Below are 15,335 nucleotides of genomic sequence, written 5' to 3'. Positions count from 1 at the left end.
CATTTACTTATTGACTGCTTACTTATTTATTTACTTTCTTATTTATGTACAGATCCTGAAACAAAATTTGGACTACCTGAATTTTCCAAGTTCCAGTTATAACATACTGCGCAAGCTCAATTTTCTTTTTGGGTCTGTACCTACTTAAATACAATGTTAAGGCTCTTCTTTATGTGGGCAACTCATGATTTAAAGGAAGAAAGGAATATGGATGAATAATGTAAAGGTACGGTCACGTCGCTACTTCTGCAACGCAACTTTTGTACTGCAGCTGCAAAAGTTGCATGTCGTTTTCACACGTAAGCAAAAAGTAGCACGCTGCACGCTACTTTTCATGCTGTGCAACCCGAGTGCAGCATAAGTTGCAACTGGAGGTTGCGAGTCTGTTCACACACAAAGTGCTACTTTTGCAGCCTCATGCTGCAGGTTTCCATCTCCATGTTGACTTCTCAATACACATTTTGTGGTTATGTTCGCATTATTAAGAAACTCATGCAAAAGCTTACTCATCTATTATTTGCTTTTCTATCGTATCTAGTATTCAGAAATTGACATTATTTTTACTATAAAGCTTTTACAAACGCCTATATACTTAAATGATAACCAACAATATATTCACGTAATCAATGTTGGCATCCCTCCTGTTTGGAACTACGCTACGGAAAATTTAAATAATAAATTATATCGTCAGTAATTATGCTCACACTGTGTTGTGTATTTAATAACTGTTACAAATAATTCATTTGCATCACATTTAACATTAAAATATATCCAAACAATAAAAGTATCATTGGCACATTTGGGTGGTAACACTGGTTGCAACCGCAGCAAAAATTTCAACAAAACCGATATCAAAAATGCTGCGGCTGCAATCCTGAGAACCCTGTTCACACGTCGCTACTTTTAAGCTGCGTGCAGCATGGAAAAATAGCGGGCAGCAGGTTCGGCAGCTGCTATTTTTCGGGTTGCACCGTTGTTCACACGTCGCAGTACAAGAGTTGCGCAGTTTTTTGTACTGCAGCGCTGCAAAAGTAGCGACGTGTGACCGTACCTTAACAATTAAAAATCTGATGACCTTGAATTTGCTGTACAATCGTTTCAGAGTTTTATTCTCCACAGTCAGTGACCAGTTCACTGCTAATAATGGAGAATAAAATAAATCTCCGAAATAGCCATACAGCAAATTCAAGGTACATCACCTTTTAACATTTTAACACTGTAAAGTATATAAAGGCAACATTTTTATTTTAAAGGCACTCACTGAAGAGGAAAAAAGACTTCAGTTATTTTAAGAGAAGCCGTTGTTATTGAAAGCCATATATTGTTACTATAAATGAGGGATCTTTAACCCTAACACAGAGAACATGAACTTCAAATGCACTTACATTTTCATTTGTCTTCCTGACTTTTCAAATGAAAGACACACAAAAATCTTAACAGTTGCAAATATGAACACTAAATTAAATATCAAATATTTTCTATCACACAAATCTGGCTTTCAGGTATAGCTCCCTGTAAAGCTGACTTGAGTAATTTCAAGGAAAAAATTGTTTCAAGGTCGGGTATCGAACCCGAGGCATTTGGCTGATTACACCAACACTCCTCCGACACTGAGCTACACTGAGTGCACTCAACCATAGGTCCCAGATTCGATACCCGGCTCTGGAACAATTTTTTTCTTGAAATTATTTTCCGTCCCTCTTTGCATTATACTTCCAACCGAATGCAACATATTTCTATACAATTACAAAAGAAGTAAAAGGTAACAAACCTGAAGTATCAGCAAATGCTCAATACTTGTGCTTATCTATATACCATGCAGCTTACCTGCAGAGATTTGATGCCATTGCAGCCTTTCTTCTCTGTACTTTCTTTCAGAATTTTCCGGGCGATAAACTCTGCAAAGTACTGCTGCTTCAGATCCAATTTATGCTGAAGTGCTGCCACCTGACCATACTCACTGGCAACCTACTCCATTCACATACACAACATCCAGCAACAAATGTAACAACATACAACAAAATGCACTAACATAAAAATAAAATGCATTAGCATGAGAAACAAAATGCAACACAGATTCAGGGTACTTGATCACAATAGCCAGAGACCTCTTCATAAAAACAGAATTAAATTGAATCGCACTTTTTAGAAAGGAACTAAGTCAAAATTTGTCATTTTTATTTCTTCTGATGAAATGATTAATACTTCCAAGACGCAAAGATAAACAAAGGAAGGAACTTAAACAAACCTTTCCCTGTATCTCTAACATCGAGTTGATGTTTATATTACGGCACTGGTACATTGGTATTTACTCATGAAAGTAAGTTCTTTTGCTCTCCTGAAAAATAGAACATTTTGACTTAGTTCCTTTCTAAAAAGTGCGATTCAATTTTAGAAGGGCTTAGCTTTCATATAACGAGAAAATGAATTTCAAGTCTAATCAAAAGCAACTTCGAAGATGTTACAATTAGCTAAATAGCTACAGCATCAACTCTACATACTGGAGACCCCAAGTTCAAATCTTGGCAACTTCAAGTGAAGTATATGGTAGACAATGATGGTGTTTGAGCACATTTTCTCAGGATATTCCCATTTTCCTTGCCAGTATTTCATCATTTCTCCATAATTCACAATCGTCCTTATTACTGACAAAGGTAACAATTCTGATACTAACTTATAAGGTCACTTTATGCTATGTTACTTACAGAAGGACAAAATGTCTGAACAGATAACTGTTCAAATCAAATAGTAACGTGTAAGGTTCCCTCGAGTATGTACATGGTCGTATAGATAATATGAGCAGATCCATTCAAAACGAAGAATTATTATGAGACTGACATCAAACAAGAGCCTGATGTAACACATAAAGGGATCATATTCTAGTACGACCAGAAGATAAACAAATTACGTAATTACTACATCTTTGAGTGTGAAAAATAATTTGCTGCACTGTGACATAGTTCTCGTTTATAATGGATCAAAATACCATAAATCAACATAAGTACCGATAATATCAATCAATCTTCTTAATGTATCCAGCTGTTTGCTGACAACATGAAGTCCACTATAGTCCACTGTAGTCTATTCAGTTGTTGTTTTTCACGAGAAATGAGGGGTATTTTAATCGGTGTTCATTATAGATGCCTGTTGCTAGTAGCCAGAGGTGGGGTGTAGTCAATATATATTGCAGGGCTGTGTCTTCTGAAACTGGTACTGATGATTTTAATTTACTTCTTTTGTGGTTTATGGATGGACAGTATAGAAGAATGTGTTCCAGATCTTCATCACGATTATTACACCACAGACAAGTAGGATTATCAGAAATGTGAAATCGGTGTAGGTACAATTGAGTGACAATGTGACCTGTTCTGGCTCTTGTTAAAAATGTTTGAACATGTATAGACAAGTTTTTGTACATTTCCAGGTCATTTGGTTTCTTTTGTACAGACTGTAAAATTTTTCCTTTGTCAGAAGAGAGCCAATTGTTGATCCATAGGTTTGTAAAATGAGACTTGACTGAAGCAAAAGCACTGGATAGAGATATCACTTGAAGAGGTCTTGCTTGCAAATATGTTGCCTGTTTTGCAATATTATCGACTTTCTCGTTTCCAGGTATACCACAATGACTAGGTATCCATTGAAATGTTATTTCCTTTTGGAGTTCTTTTAGTTTACTTAGTTGTTTCTGAATTGGAATAATTCTATGTGCATATAGGTTTGGTACATATTTAATTATATTAAATATAGTCCCCTTGGAGTCGGTAAGTATGCAAATAGATTTTTCAGAAATTTGAGTAACACACTGAAGAGCATCATCAATTCAGTGTCAAGACTGGAGGAGGATGAACATAGTATGAAATAACTTTCTTGCTATATTAAGTACCGATAATATAAAATAAAAAAAAACAATTAATTAATCCTTCCTATCACCCTAATAAAATAAGCATTATATTAAAAGAGATGCAACAAATTACCAAAAAGCAACATAAAATTTATAAAACCTCAACAAAAATTAAGATCTTTAGATGTCTGGCAACAGTTTGTGGATCCCAGAATGAATACAGTAATCACAGACATATCTTCAGAGTTTCTTACTGGTTTTTACTATTGCAAATTCCATTTGGACTATCTGGGATTTGAGCCAAAGTCTCCAGCATGGAAAGTCAACATACTAGCTATCTGGCTGACAATATGCACATACACCAGTTACAAAATTTTGAATTCTATCACACTTCCAAGAGTCTCTGAGAGATTATGAAAAAGTGGTAGCGCCAATTATAATTATGGTACAAACAGAATTTATTTCTGTAGATAAAATAATAAACAGAAAAAATAACACACAAACAACACACTTGGAGTATAAAACAAGCCATACAGTAACAAGCAAGTCTGAACATATGCTCTAACAAAAGGCTATTAATATATACGTCTTAAGGTATTTTTGGAAGTTGTTTCCTGTGTCTTGCAGTTTATATTAATTGATAATGATACTTAAACGTTCTATTACAATATTTCCCCAAGTACGACCTTGTAAAGCCAAGCTCCCACTTAGCGAAATCGAATTGAACAGAATTTCTCTTCACAATATATTTAAATGGAAGATAGCAGAAAGCGGAGTGTTGAATCGAATCAAACCTAATAGAATTCATGAGCTAGAATATTTCTTCCATGCCAGAACAGAACTTCTTCTCTCGGGTATGAACGTATGTTTTCGTGAATAAACAAATGAGCCATATCCATTTTTGGTAGCATAATTTGTTTATTGAAAGTTATTGCCCAAATAGTATGCAAGCTATACAGAAATTTACAATTCAATAATATGAACAAAGGAAAATTAATACAGTTTGTGCAGAAATATTCGCTACTGTATCACAAAATACAAAAGTACTACTGTAATAATTATGCTCGTGATAATGCTTGGAGCAAAATAAGTAAATTAACGGAAAAATCAGGTAAAAATTAAAATCCAAAGAAGCACAATAGAACGCAATTTTGTTCCATCTCTCAGAATATAGTAAAATAAAGTGTAAAATTCTCCATGTGTATATCAATTTTTTTTTAAAGTTAAAATATCATGAATCCAGAATTTCCTTTTCTTGTTTTCGATATTTATTTCTTATTTTTTTACCTCTTCCTATAACTGTGCTGAAGCTACAGTATTATGCGATCCATTTTGATCTGCAACACTATTCAGTTAGGTTCGATTTGATTCCACTCAATGTGAGTGGCAGCAGACATTTTGTTTCGATGCAACTCCGCTAAGTGGGTTCAGGCCTTAAGGTAGATTCAGACTTGAAGAATACGGAAAGATACCCTGTGAGTGGCCGAATGGTTACCATGTCCGCCAAAGTCAGTAAATTAAATTACTAAGGGTGATAAAAAATCGACAGGAGCATTGCGTGTGGTCAAAAGGTGCATAGCAAGGGGAATACAAGGGGAATGAGGGAAATACTTACTTACTTACAAATGGCTTTTAAGGAACCTGCAGGTTCATTGCTGCCCTCATTTAAGCCCGCCATCGGTCCCTGTTTGAGCAAGATTAATCCAGTCTCTATCATCATATCCCACCTCCCTCAAATCCATTTTAATATTATCCTCCCATCTACGTCTTGGCCTCCCCAAAGGTCTTTTTCCCTCCGGCCTCCCAACTAACATTCTATAAGCATTTCTGGATTTGCCCATACATGATATGAAATACAAGATAAAAAGAAGGAACGCCAAATATGAAGACACCAAGCAGGTAAGAAAAGGCTTTATTTTACTGAACATTTACCTATAGGTACCTCTACCTTGTCGTGGTGGTGGGACTTGGGTGTTCTAATGAATCCATGAGCTATACATGCGACAGTGTACCTCCTTTGAATGGAGAAGGGACCAGACTGAAAGAGATATCCATTGAAGAAGAAGGGCCAGTAACCCACTACCAAGACGTAAATTTTTGAATTACTCATAGAACCATTCACAAAGGGAGCCGGACTAATATGCTGGAACAAATGGGAAAAAGAAACAAGACTACGAGATGAAAGAAAAATCAACTATGCTGACAACAAAATCATTATTGAAGTGAAAATGATCTACAAATTCTATTACACAAATTAAAAAAAAAAAAAAAACAACGAAACAACAGAAATGAAATTTTTAAGAAAAATCACAGGGGGAATTCTTGAGACACAAAATTCTAGCTCAGTTATCAGAGAGGAATGTCAAACTGAAGGAATAAATCTTTGGAGTAATGGATTAATGATAGGCAACTAAATTAGAACGAATATATCGACAGAATGGAGGACAACACACTAGTAAAAAGAGTATGTGACCAGAAACCTCAACAAAAAAATACCTTCAGGACGACCACAGGTACGATATAAGGATGTCATCATACTCCACAGCTGAAGTGAATTGACACGCAACAACCTACCAGCTTTCAAGTGTAGAGGAAGAAGAAAAAGAAAAAGGAGATTTAGAAGTACCATTACTAATTGGGGGAAAGGAACTGGCCACCCTACCCATATCTTCTGGTCCAATTGTCTCGTAAGGGGTTAGGTACAGCTTATAGCAGTAAAATTTTTGGAAATATTCAACATTTTTTTCCTCCATTACTGTATCTTGTACAATAATGAAAATCCGTATGTGTAAAACACTGTCCTTCTGTTATATGATTAAAATATTTTTACGATTTAAAAAAAAAATTATTTAGATTTTTTTTTTTCAAAATTCAAAATGGTGGCAATTTACTGTGCACTGATGAAGCATTTCCCTTATACCTCACAAACTTGTTAACTTTTTCATGTTCTCTCTCTTTAATTTTATTGCTGAAACTCATGTTTACAATATCATGCTCTTTCAACCACATTCCTTAATAAATAATATTTTTTTTTATTTTGTGTTAGAAGAAAATACTATTATTGGACCATTTTTTAAAATGAATTTATTTTTTAACAGACAATCTGTCAAAGATAGAGAAGTGATCTTGCATCATATTGTAGATATGACATGCATTAATACACACAAAAAATTTTATCACAGAATGTTGGATAGTTTTTTAGTTATGTGGGAAACGCTTCATCACTGCACAGTGAACTGAATTTGGGAGAGGGCGTGGGGGGAATGTAAGTAATTTTTTTAATCATAAACATATTTTTTCCATATAGCAGAAGGACAGTGTTTTACACATACTAGTTTCCATTATTGTACAAGATACGGTAATTGAGGAAAAAATGTTGAATATTTCCAAAATTTTACTGCTGTAAGCTGTACCTAACCCCTTAAGTGGTGCCTTATTGATATGACTTGTGAAGTTCAGACCTGTCTTCGGACAGTTGACTAAACAAAACCATTACTAATTAAAGATGGTGATGGTGGCAGCAATTGTTATTTTAATAATAATAATAATAATAATAATAATAATAATAATAATAATAATAATACTATAAGTACAGTTAATGGAGGAATGATAAAATTCTGGCAGCAGTTATGAGAGTATTATGTCAAAACCTGTCCTGAACACAGTTTTTGTCTGTGACAAATTTCACTTGTTCTTCCCACATTTTGACTCCAGGTCTCCAACTTGAACGAGCTTTCTGATTAACAGAGATCCACTGTTAAGCATTTTTATTGTCCTCGGTCCTCAGATCTAATGGGGAACATGGCAACCACTTGACCTTTAGAACAAGTGCACTCACTAAGAGTCCTGATGGGAACCTCAAATTTTGAGTAAAGAAGATAAGAAATTATAATCTTGAAACATCTACTTCTTTACTACTCTATTCTAGGTAACACAAGGAAACCAAGAACTTGCAACAAGGCTTGGCTCGTGACAGTTGCCGTCTCACCTGCGACAACTGAAGTGCTCGCTCGCTCTCCAGCAGTTCCCTCTGTCGAGTCAACTCTCCCTCGCGAAGTTTCAGTGTTGCCAAGTTGTCTTGTTGATGCTGTTCCAGACGTCGCCAGTCTTGAGCAAGGCGTCTGCACTGCGCTGCATATTCCTGCTCCATTTGTGTGCGTTCCTGATGGCAACCATTGTGTAGTGAAAGCAACAAAGCAAGTCATAGTCGTTTAATTTAAATAACACTTGTTCATAGTTTAGACATACCGTATTTAGACTCCAAGAATTTCAGAATATTAGACAAGAAATGAATAACAAAAAAAAATAAATGTTTACATTTTCCCTAGCTTTTGTATTCATGAAACTTGAAAGCATACAATGATATTAGCCGAAGGTCAGCATAAACGATATAAATAGAAATACTACATCTCAGATAAGGTTATTCGCGGACGACTGTATAATATATAGACAAATTAATGATGAATCCGATATTGCCGCCTTACAAAACGATCTTAACGTTATTGAAACCTGGACGACAGAAAATAAAATGAAAATCAATGTCAGTAAAAATAAGTCCTTCTGTAGAACGCATAAAGAAATTTGTCTCAGATATCAGCTGAATGGTACATCGGTGCCACAAGTGAACACTTGTAAATACCTAGGTATATATTTAAGTAACAACCTGGGTTGGGAGGAACAAGTCACTAATACCACAAGGAAAGCCTGGAAAGCACTACATTTCTCTATGCGTATTCTGAAGAAATCTAACCGAAAGTCAAAAGAATTAGCGTACAAAACCCTTGTTCGCCCAATTATGGAATATGGAGCAGTAGGTTGGGATCCGTACAGACAAAACCAAATCGATTCAATAGAAAAGGTCCAATGCAAGGCAGCAAAATATGTCAAAATGGGGAAGGGACATGGTGAGGAGATAGTAAAAGACTTAGGGTGGGAACTTCTCAAATCAAGGCGACAAAAAACCAGACTCACTGCATTGTTTAAGGCACAAATGGGACACAAAGCATGGACTGATATCAATGCTAAGTCAGCAACACCACCATACTTAGGAAGGGCTCATCATATTAGGAAGTTTAAATGTAGAAAACAAAGAACGGACGTGGCAAAATTTTCCTTTGTTAACCGCACAATAGTAGACTGGAACAGCTTACCTGCGGCAATCTTTCAGGGTGGTCCTCTTAAAATCAATACATTTAAGGAAAGGTTAAGAAGATTAGACTGAAAATGTAACTGGAGGTGCAGTGTAATTATTTAAGTTGTGTCATGTACTTAATTGAATTGATATATAATTAATTAAGTTCATATGTAATTATTAAGTTGATATGTAAAATAATTAAGTTGATATGTAATTAATTAAGATGATATGTAATTATTTAAATTGGTAATAGTTGGGTGAAGTAGAAGTACTTATAAGTTAGATTTACTTTTGCTTATCGTAGGTGTTATTATAGAATAGTTTTTAATTATAGTCCTAGGTTTATTGCATCTACTATTTACAGATTTACGTTTATTTTATTTTATTTCATTTAGGTTTATTTTATTTTATTTCATGTAATTGTAATTATTGTATATTATATATCACTGCCACTGGGTGTATACCCAATTGTAGCGTTAATAAATACATACATACATACATTCCATAGTAGGAATACTACCTCAGTACTTTGACCTGCTTCATCAAGTGATACTTCTCTAAAGCTGGATGGAATAATTCACCACCAGAATTCAGTCATTAAATAATGTGACCAAAATATCTGAAGCACAAACCAGGACTCTCACAGAAATCTCTCTCTTCTAGCAACATAACATTCAATACTATAAATAAAAATTCAATTTTTTAATTTTAAAATAATGTAAACATTAAATATTTAAGATTTACCATATAACAAAATCACAAAAAACAAAACAAAGTTACATTACTCATAACACAAAATTGGACATATTTTTCTGGTGAATGAATTTCCATAAAAATTTCCAGTTCAAAGGATATGGTGAGCTAAAAATCAACTACTTGGAAATACACGAACTGTTCTAGCAATTTTATTACTATTGATTCGCAGACAAAGAATGACTAGATACTTCTGCCCCTCGGAAAACCATACCGGATATCCAGTTTTGGGCTATCTCGAATAGTTATGTGTGGATGTCTGGATTTGGGGGTCACAAAATCCACTTTTGTATCAGTGCTAAGATAAAACTAGAGACCACTCGAATTTCACAGTGGCTCGAAGTGACAATAAATTTTAGTTGGAAACCTCCCAATCACGGATTGGATTCTTTTAATAAATCTACAACACGGCACTCTGGCGTCATTTTTCTTCTAAAGAAAGCTATACTACAGATTTTATCATCTTTTAAAATCCATAGCTCTGGACCTGCTTTGGGCTGGTTCCAGTTACGAGCAAGGTAACCACCTAATGAACCACAACAACAGTCAGACTGTAATCCATTTTGAATCTTGCGTATACTACTTTTAACACTTGAATATAATTAATTGATTAACTAGTGGACTTACTTGTGTTAATTATGTAAGATCTGTCCGGCTTACAGCTGTTCCAGTGCTTCACGCACCATCCTCAGAGCCTACTAGATCACGGTGTCATCTCGAACTTCTCTGCCTGTTATGTGGGTGTGTTTGATTGTTGAAAGGTGTTGAAGAGTGAAGTCAAATAGTGTGTGTGTACTGAAACTGATCTGTGTGTTGAGAATTTGATCGGGGTGTGTATACAAACACACTAAAACACACCCCGATCAAATTCTCAACACACAGATCAATTTCAGTACACACACACTATTTGACTCCACTCTTCAACACCTTTCAACAATCAAACACACCCACATAACAGGCAGAGAAGTTCGAGATGACGCCATGATCTAGTAGGCTCTGAGGATGGTGCGTGAAGCACTGAAACAGCTATAAGCCGGACAAATCTTGCATAATTAACACGAGTAAGTCCATTAGTTAATCAAGTAGTCATACTGTACATATAACCACCACAGTTTCCCGTCCAACATACCTCTTCCAGCTCCTTTTGTGCTGCTTCTAGTGCCTCTCTCTTCTCCCGCTGCTCTCTTTCCCAATCCTGCTCTCGTTCTTCTTGTTCCCGCTAAAAAAATAAATAGGTAGTTATTTTGATTAGCTGCAAGTTATTAATTAACTGAGGCTGAATTAATCTTGCTCAGGATAGAGACCGATGGCAGGCTTATGTGAGGGCGGCAATGAACCTCCAGGTTCCTTAAAAGTCATTTGTATGTACAAGTTATTCTGGATGACAATAGACTGTAATACGTCATTAACACCTAACTTCTCAGTTTAAAAAATAAAACTTAAGAAAGCGAGAGAGAAAAATAAGAACAATTAAAATTGATCCTAAAAACAAATTACACAGCAGTAACCTTCAGCTGAATTACTTGGTGAACTTCACGAGTGAGTTTTTAAGTAGTATGGAAAGAGATGGGCAGGGCATGTAGCACGTATGGGCGAATCCAGAAATGCATATAGAGTGTTAGTTGGGAGACCAGAGGGAAAAAGACCTTTAGGGAGGCCAAGACGTAGATGGGAGGATAATATTAAAATGGATTTGAGGGAGGTGGGGTATGATGATAGAGACTGGATTAATCTTGCACAGGATAGGGACCGATGGCGGGCTTATGTGAGGGCGGCAATGAACCTTCGGGTTCCTTAAAAGCCATTTGTAAGTATTTGTAAGTAAGTATGGAAACAGTGAAATACAAATACAAAGAATTTATCTAGGAAAGAAAGAGTGTTTTAAATATAAGAGAAAAAAAATTAATTACACATCACACTAATTGTAAGAAGCATCAAAGTGTATGCGAGTTATTTTAGTATTTTAACACATATACACAAAGACGAAAAAGAGGAAAAAAAAAGTCAGAAATTGAACATAAAAAGCAAGGGTTTAACAAGGTCTGATAGCAAAGGAAGTAATGAAATTCAAACGATTAAATAATGGGATACCACCAAAAATGGGAATATATACAAGGGACGAACATTGTCTTCCATTACTACCTAATCAACATCTAAACATCTACTAAATTGTCGACCTAGTTGGCGAGTTGGTATAGCGCTGGCCTTCTATGCCCAAGGTTGTGGGTTCGATCCCGGGCCAGGTCGATGGCATTTAAGTGTGCTTAAATGCGACAGGCTCATGTCACTAGATTTACTGGCATGTAAAAAAAACTCCCGCGGGACAAAATTTCGGCACATCTGGTGGCGCTGATATAACCTCTGCAGTTGCGAGCGTTGTTAAATAAAACATAACATTTTAACATCTACTGAACTGTTGAGATATTTCTTGAAAGAATGAGAAAACTTTGAAAGATCAAGAGCATCTTGAAATAAATAAGAATATGACATTGGTTATAAAACTACAAATGAATCGGCATTGTTAAAAGGACGAAGTGGACATTTTGATGGATTTTTTAAGTTTTTCTGGATTTAATAAGGAATGGAACGAGCCACTTATACTTTTTAGCTTAGTATTATCATGATGAGTAATACGTAAACACAACAGAAACTTAATTTTAAAACTACTAAGCTAGAACAGTTTACTTCGATTATCACAATGCTGAAGAAAATGACTTAGTGCCCTTAACATTAATTGATTCAAACGACGATGAGCAGTGAACATGACAGTGAAGTACATGATAGAGAAATATAAAAAAACACAACAGCAAAGACAAAGATGACTATATTAAAAGAAGAATGTAATAAAGAAGTAGGTGATGAAGAAGGAGGTAAAGCACGAAGACAAATATAATTACGATTATAAAAAAATAAATGAAGAGAGCGATGAAGTACAAGATGAAGAGAAAGATGTACGAAGAAGACGATATAGCACAAGGCGAAAATAATGATTGTGATAAAAGAGAAAATGATGATAATGAAGGAGTAGGTAAAGAAAAAGAAACACTACGAAAGCAAAAATTATGGAGGAGGTGGTAAAGGAGGTCGTGGAGGTAGAGGCAGTAGTGGTGGAATCTGACCAATTTATGATAGGGAATTCTAGACCCTTAAAATCAAACTTTACATCACCTATAGTAGACATGTTAAAATATTAGTCATTTTAAACAATGTTTTCCATAAATCATTAAAATGTACTTAAAATTAAAATATTACAGTACTAGCCGTACCCGTGCGCTCCGCTGCACCCGTTAGAAATAAATATAAAGTAATTACATAATTAAAATAGGACATTTGATCCTGGGAACATTCGTGTTTGATAGAAGGATAAATCGTTTAATATGTTACTTAATTTAAATTGTATTTAAAATATTAAAATGCGATCATTTTGATCCAGAGACCACTCATTTGGTGCAATGACAATTCCTTTAACATGTTTCTTAATTGTTATTACCAATTATTTTTGGAAAAGCGAAAATTAACAGAAAAATTTTGGCTACAGATTTATTATTATGTTTATATTATATTATATTATATTATATTATATTATATTATATTATATTATGAAAAAGTGTCTTGATAACGGATGTACTCGAATTAGAAAGTTTTTAATTTGTTGTGGGAGCTCTTGAATCTCAGGAGGAACAACTTTTACAACAGCGCAACATAATCTGCTTGGCTCATTACTCAATTTTTTTGCATTGCATTTATTGCATATGTATTTTATGTATTTTAACACGATTCAATTGAGCATAGTTAAAATTTAAATTATAAAATAATGGATTGCTAAGCTAACGTACTATTACTGCATACTAAATCAATACACTCTCGTTGTTCGTTAATTCTCTGAGATAAAAATGAATATATTCATAAACATTATTATAAGAAATACAGGAAATGAATATACAGAATAACCTATCAAGTTTTCTGTGCATAAGAAGCCATTTTAATCTTACCTGTCCTCAATTCACTCACAAGTTACTGTAATAACATTACAGCATTATGTCCATCCAGAGAAACTACACTTTCCAATGATGAAATAATAATTAATTATACAAATCGGTTAATTTAGCTTCCGATATTACTTCATACAAACACAGAAACATTCTCTGTAGGCTATGTTTCATAGCTTTCGATTGTTGTGTCCAAGGCCCCTTATAGACGAAGTCATTTGTTTTTTATTTCAATACACCGCCTTAGATGGCAGTTATTTTAATTTTAAAACTCATTTATCTCATTAAATATCAGTCCTATCAAAATTTTTCAGAGAATAAAACTTATCAGAAATCATTTTTAAAGAAACTTTTGTTATGTAACATATTTCACAAAAATCAATAATAAGCGAGATATTTCGATTTATCTAATTCAGGCCCCCTTATAACCCCCCTTTTAAATAATGTATTTTGAATGCCATATAGCCTATAATCTAAGTTACAACGAACTTAATTTATATTCCAATTTTCATCGAAATCGGTTCAGCCATTATCGCGTGAAAAGGTAACAAACATACAGACAGACAGACAAACAAAAATTTCAAAAAAGCGATTTTCGGTTTCAGGGTGGTTAATTATATATGTTAGGACCAATTATTTTTGGAAAATCGAAAATTACCAGAAAAATGTCGGCTACAGATTTATTATTAGTATAGATTAAAACACTTGTTGCGTTTGTTGTTTAGTCAACAGTACAAAGACAGGTCTGAACCCCACAAGTAATAATACATTAACACCACTTATGAGACAACTAGGCCAGAAGATAATGGGGTTAAGATGTAGTTAAAATTCGTGTTGTCTAAACATGTTTCAGGACACTGCCGTCCTATCCTCAGTAGCTATAAAGTCAGATCAGATGATGTTCTTGCTGACATCTGGTGTCAATGTATATCACTAGCTGACTAAGTGTTTTAATACTGTAATATCTTAATTTTAAGTACATTTTAATGATTTACATCACCTCTCTGCTACTTTTCTTACCTTGAAGGCCTCCTTCTCCTTAAGAAAACTTGCTTTCTGCTGTTCTAGCTCATCCAACTGCTCTGGTTCATCATCACTGGAACATATTAAAAGATTACAAGTTGAAGAAAAATACATTAAACACAAGGAACAGCAATGCAACAACATTATTCTTGCATTGCAAACACGGTTTCTATGACACACACATTTGCGAAAAACGGTTTTGTTAATGGGATTGCTGGTGTCCAGTGCCTTCAGATATGGTCGGGGTCATCTGCATATCAGAATTAATTACCTATATTCAACGACAAAAATGGTAGAGTGGTTGGAGAGAGCTCTGAGCTACTGCCCTTCTCCTTAGAGATTTATTTATTAAAAGACATTCTTTTCCATCTTCACTTGCTTGTTTACAATCAAATAAGTAAGTTAAGCACATGTTCTCACTGTGTCATAAATTTCCAGCGTTTTAATTAACTTCTGAGTCTCTAACTGACTCTTCCGAAAAACAAACTTCACAAGTCACCACTGGTGATGAGGATGATGGATAAGTACCACTGTGGAGCACGTCTGAGTGTGAAACAAGTGGGTTTGGGTTCAAATCCCAGTTGGGTTTTTTCCC

General features: G+C 34.8%; 1 protein-coding gene across 3 annotated transcripts in view; it reads right to left on the bottom strand.

Annotated features, from left to right (window-relative positions):
• Klp98A (kinesin-like protein 98A) overlaps nucleotides 1-15,335 on the bottom strand; it is a 150,963-nt gene that overhangs the window by 39,885 nt on the left and 95,743 nt on the right. For 2 of the 3 annotated variants that reach the window (XM_069819371.1, XM_069819373.1), the window contains exons 12-15: nucleotides 14,738-14,813; nucleotides 10,858-10,947; nucleotides 7,830-8,003; nucleotides 1,828-1,968 (exon numbers count right to left, since the gene is read on the bottom strand). In XM_069819371.1, the coding sequence (XP_069675472.1) occupies nucleotides 1,828-1,968; nucleotides 7,830-8,003; nucleotides 10,858-10,947; nucleotides 14,738-14,813 (481 nt within the window). The remainder of the gene's footprint in view (nucleotides 1-1,827; nucleotides 1,969-7,829; nucleotides 8,004-10,857; nucleotides 10,948-14,737; nucleotides 14,814-15,335) is intronic. The other variant, XM_069819374.1, reaches the window with a different exon arrangement.

This window comes from Periplaneta americana, chromosome 2 (assembly GCF_040183065.1).
Source record: "Periplaneta americana isolate PAMFEO1 chromosome 2, P.americana_PAMFEO1_priV1, whole genome shotgun sequence".
Lineage (NCBI taxonomy): Eukaryota > Metazoa > Arthropoda > Insecta > Blattodea > Blattidae > Periplaneta > Periplaneta americana.
Note: the sequence above shows the minus strand (reverse complement) of the source record. Positions and strands in the feature narration are given on the sequence as shown.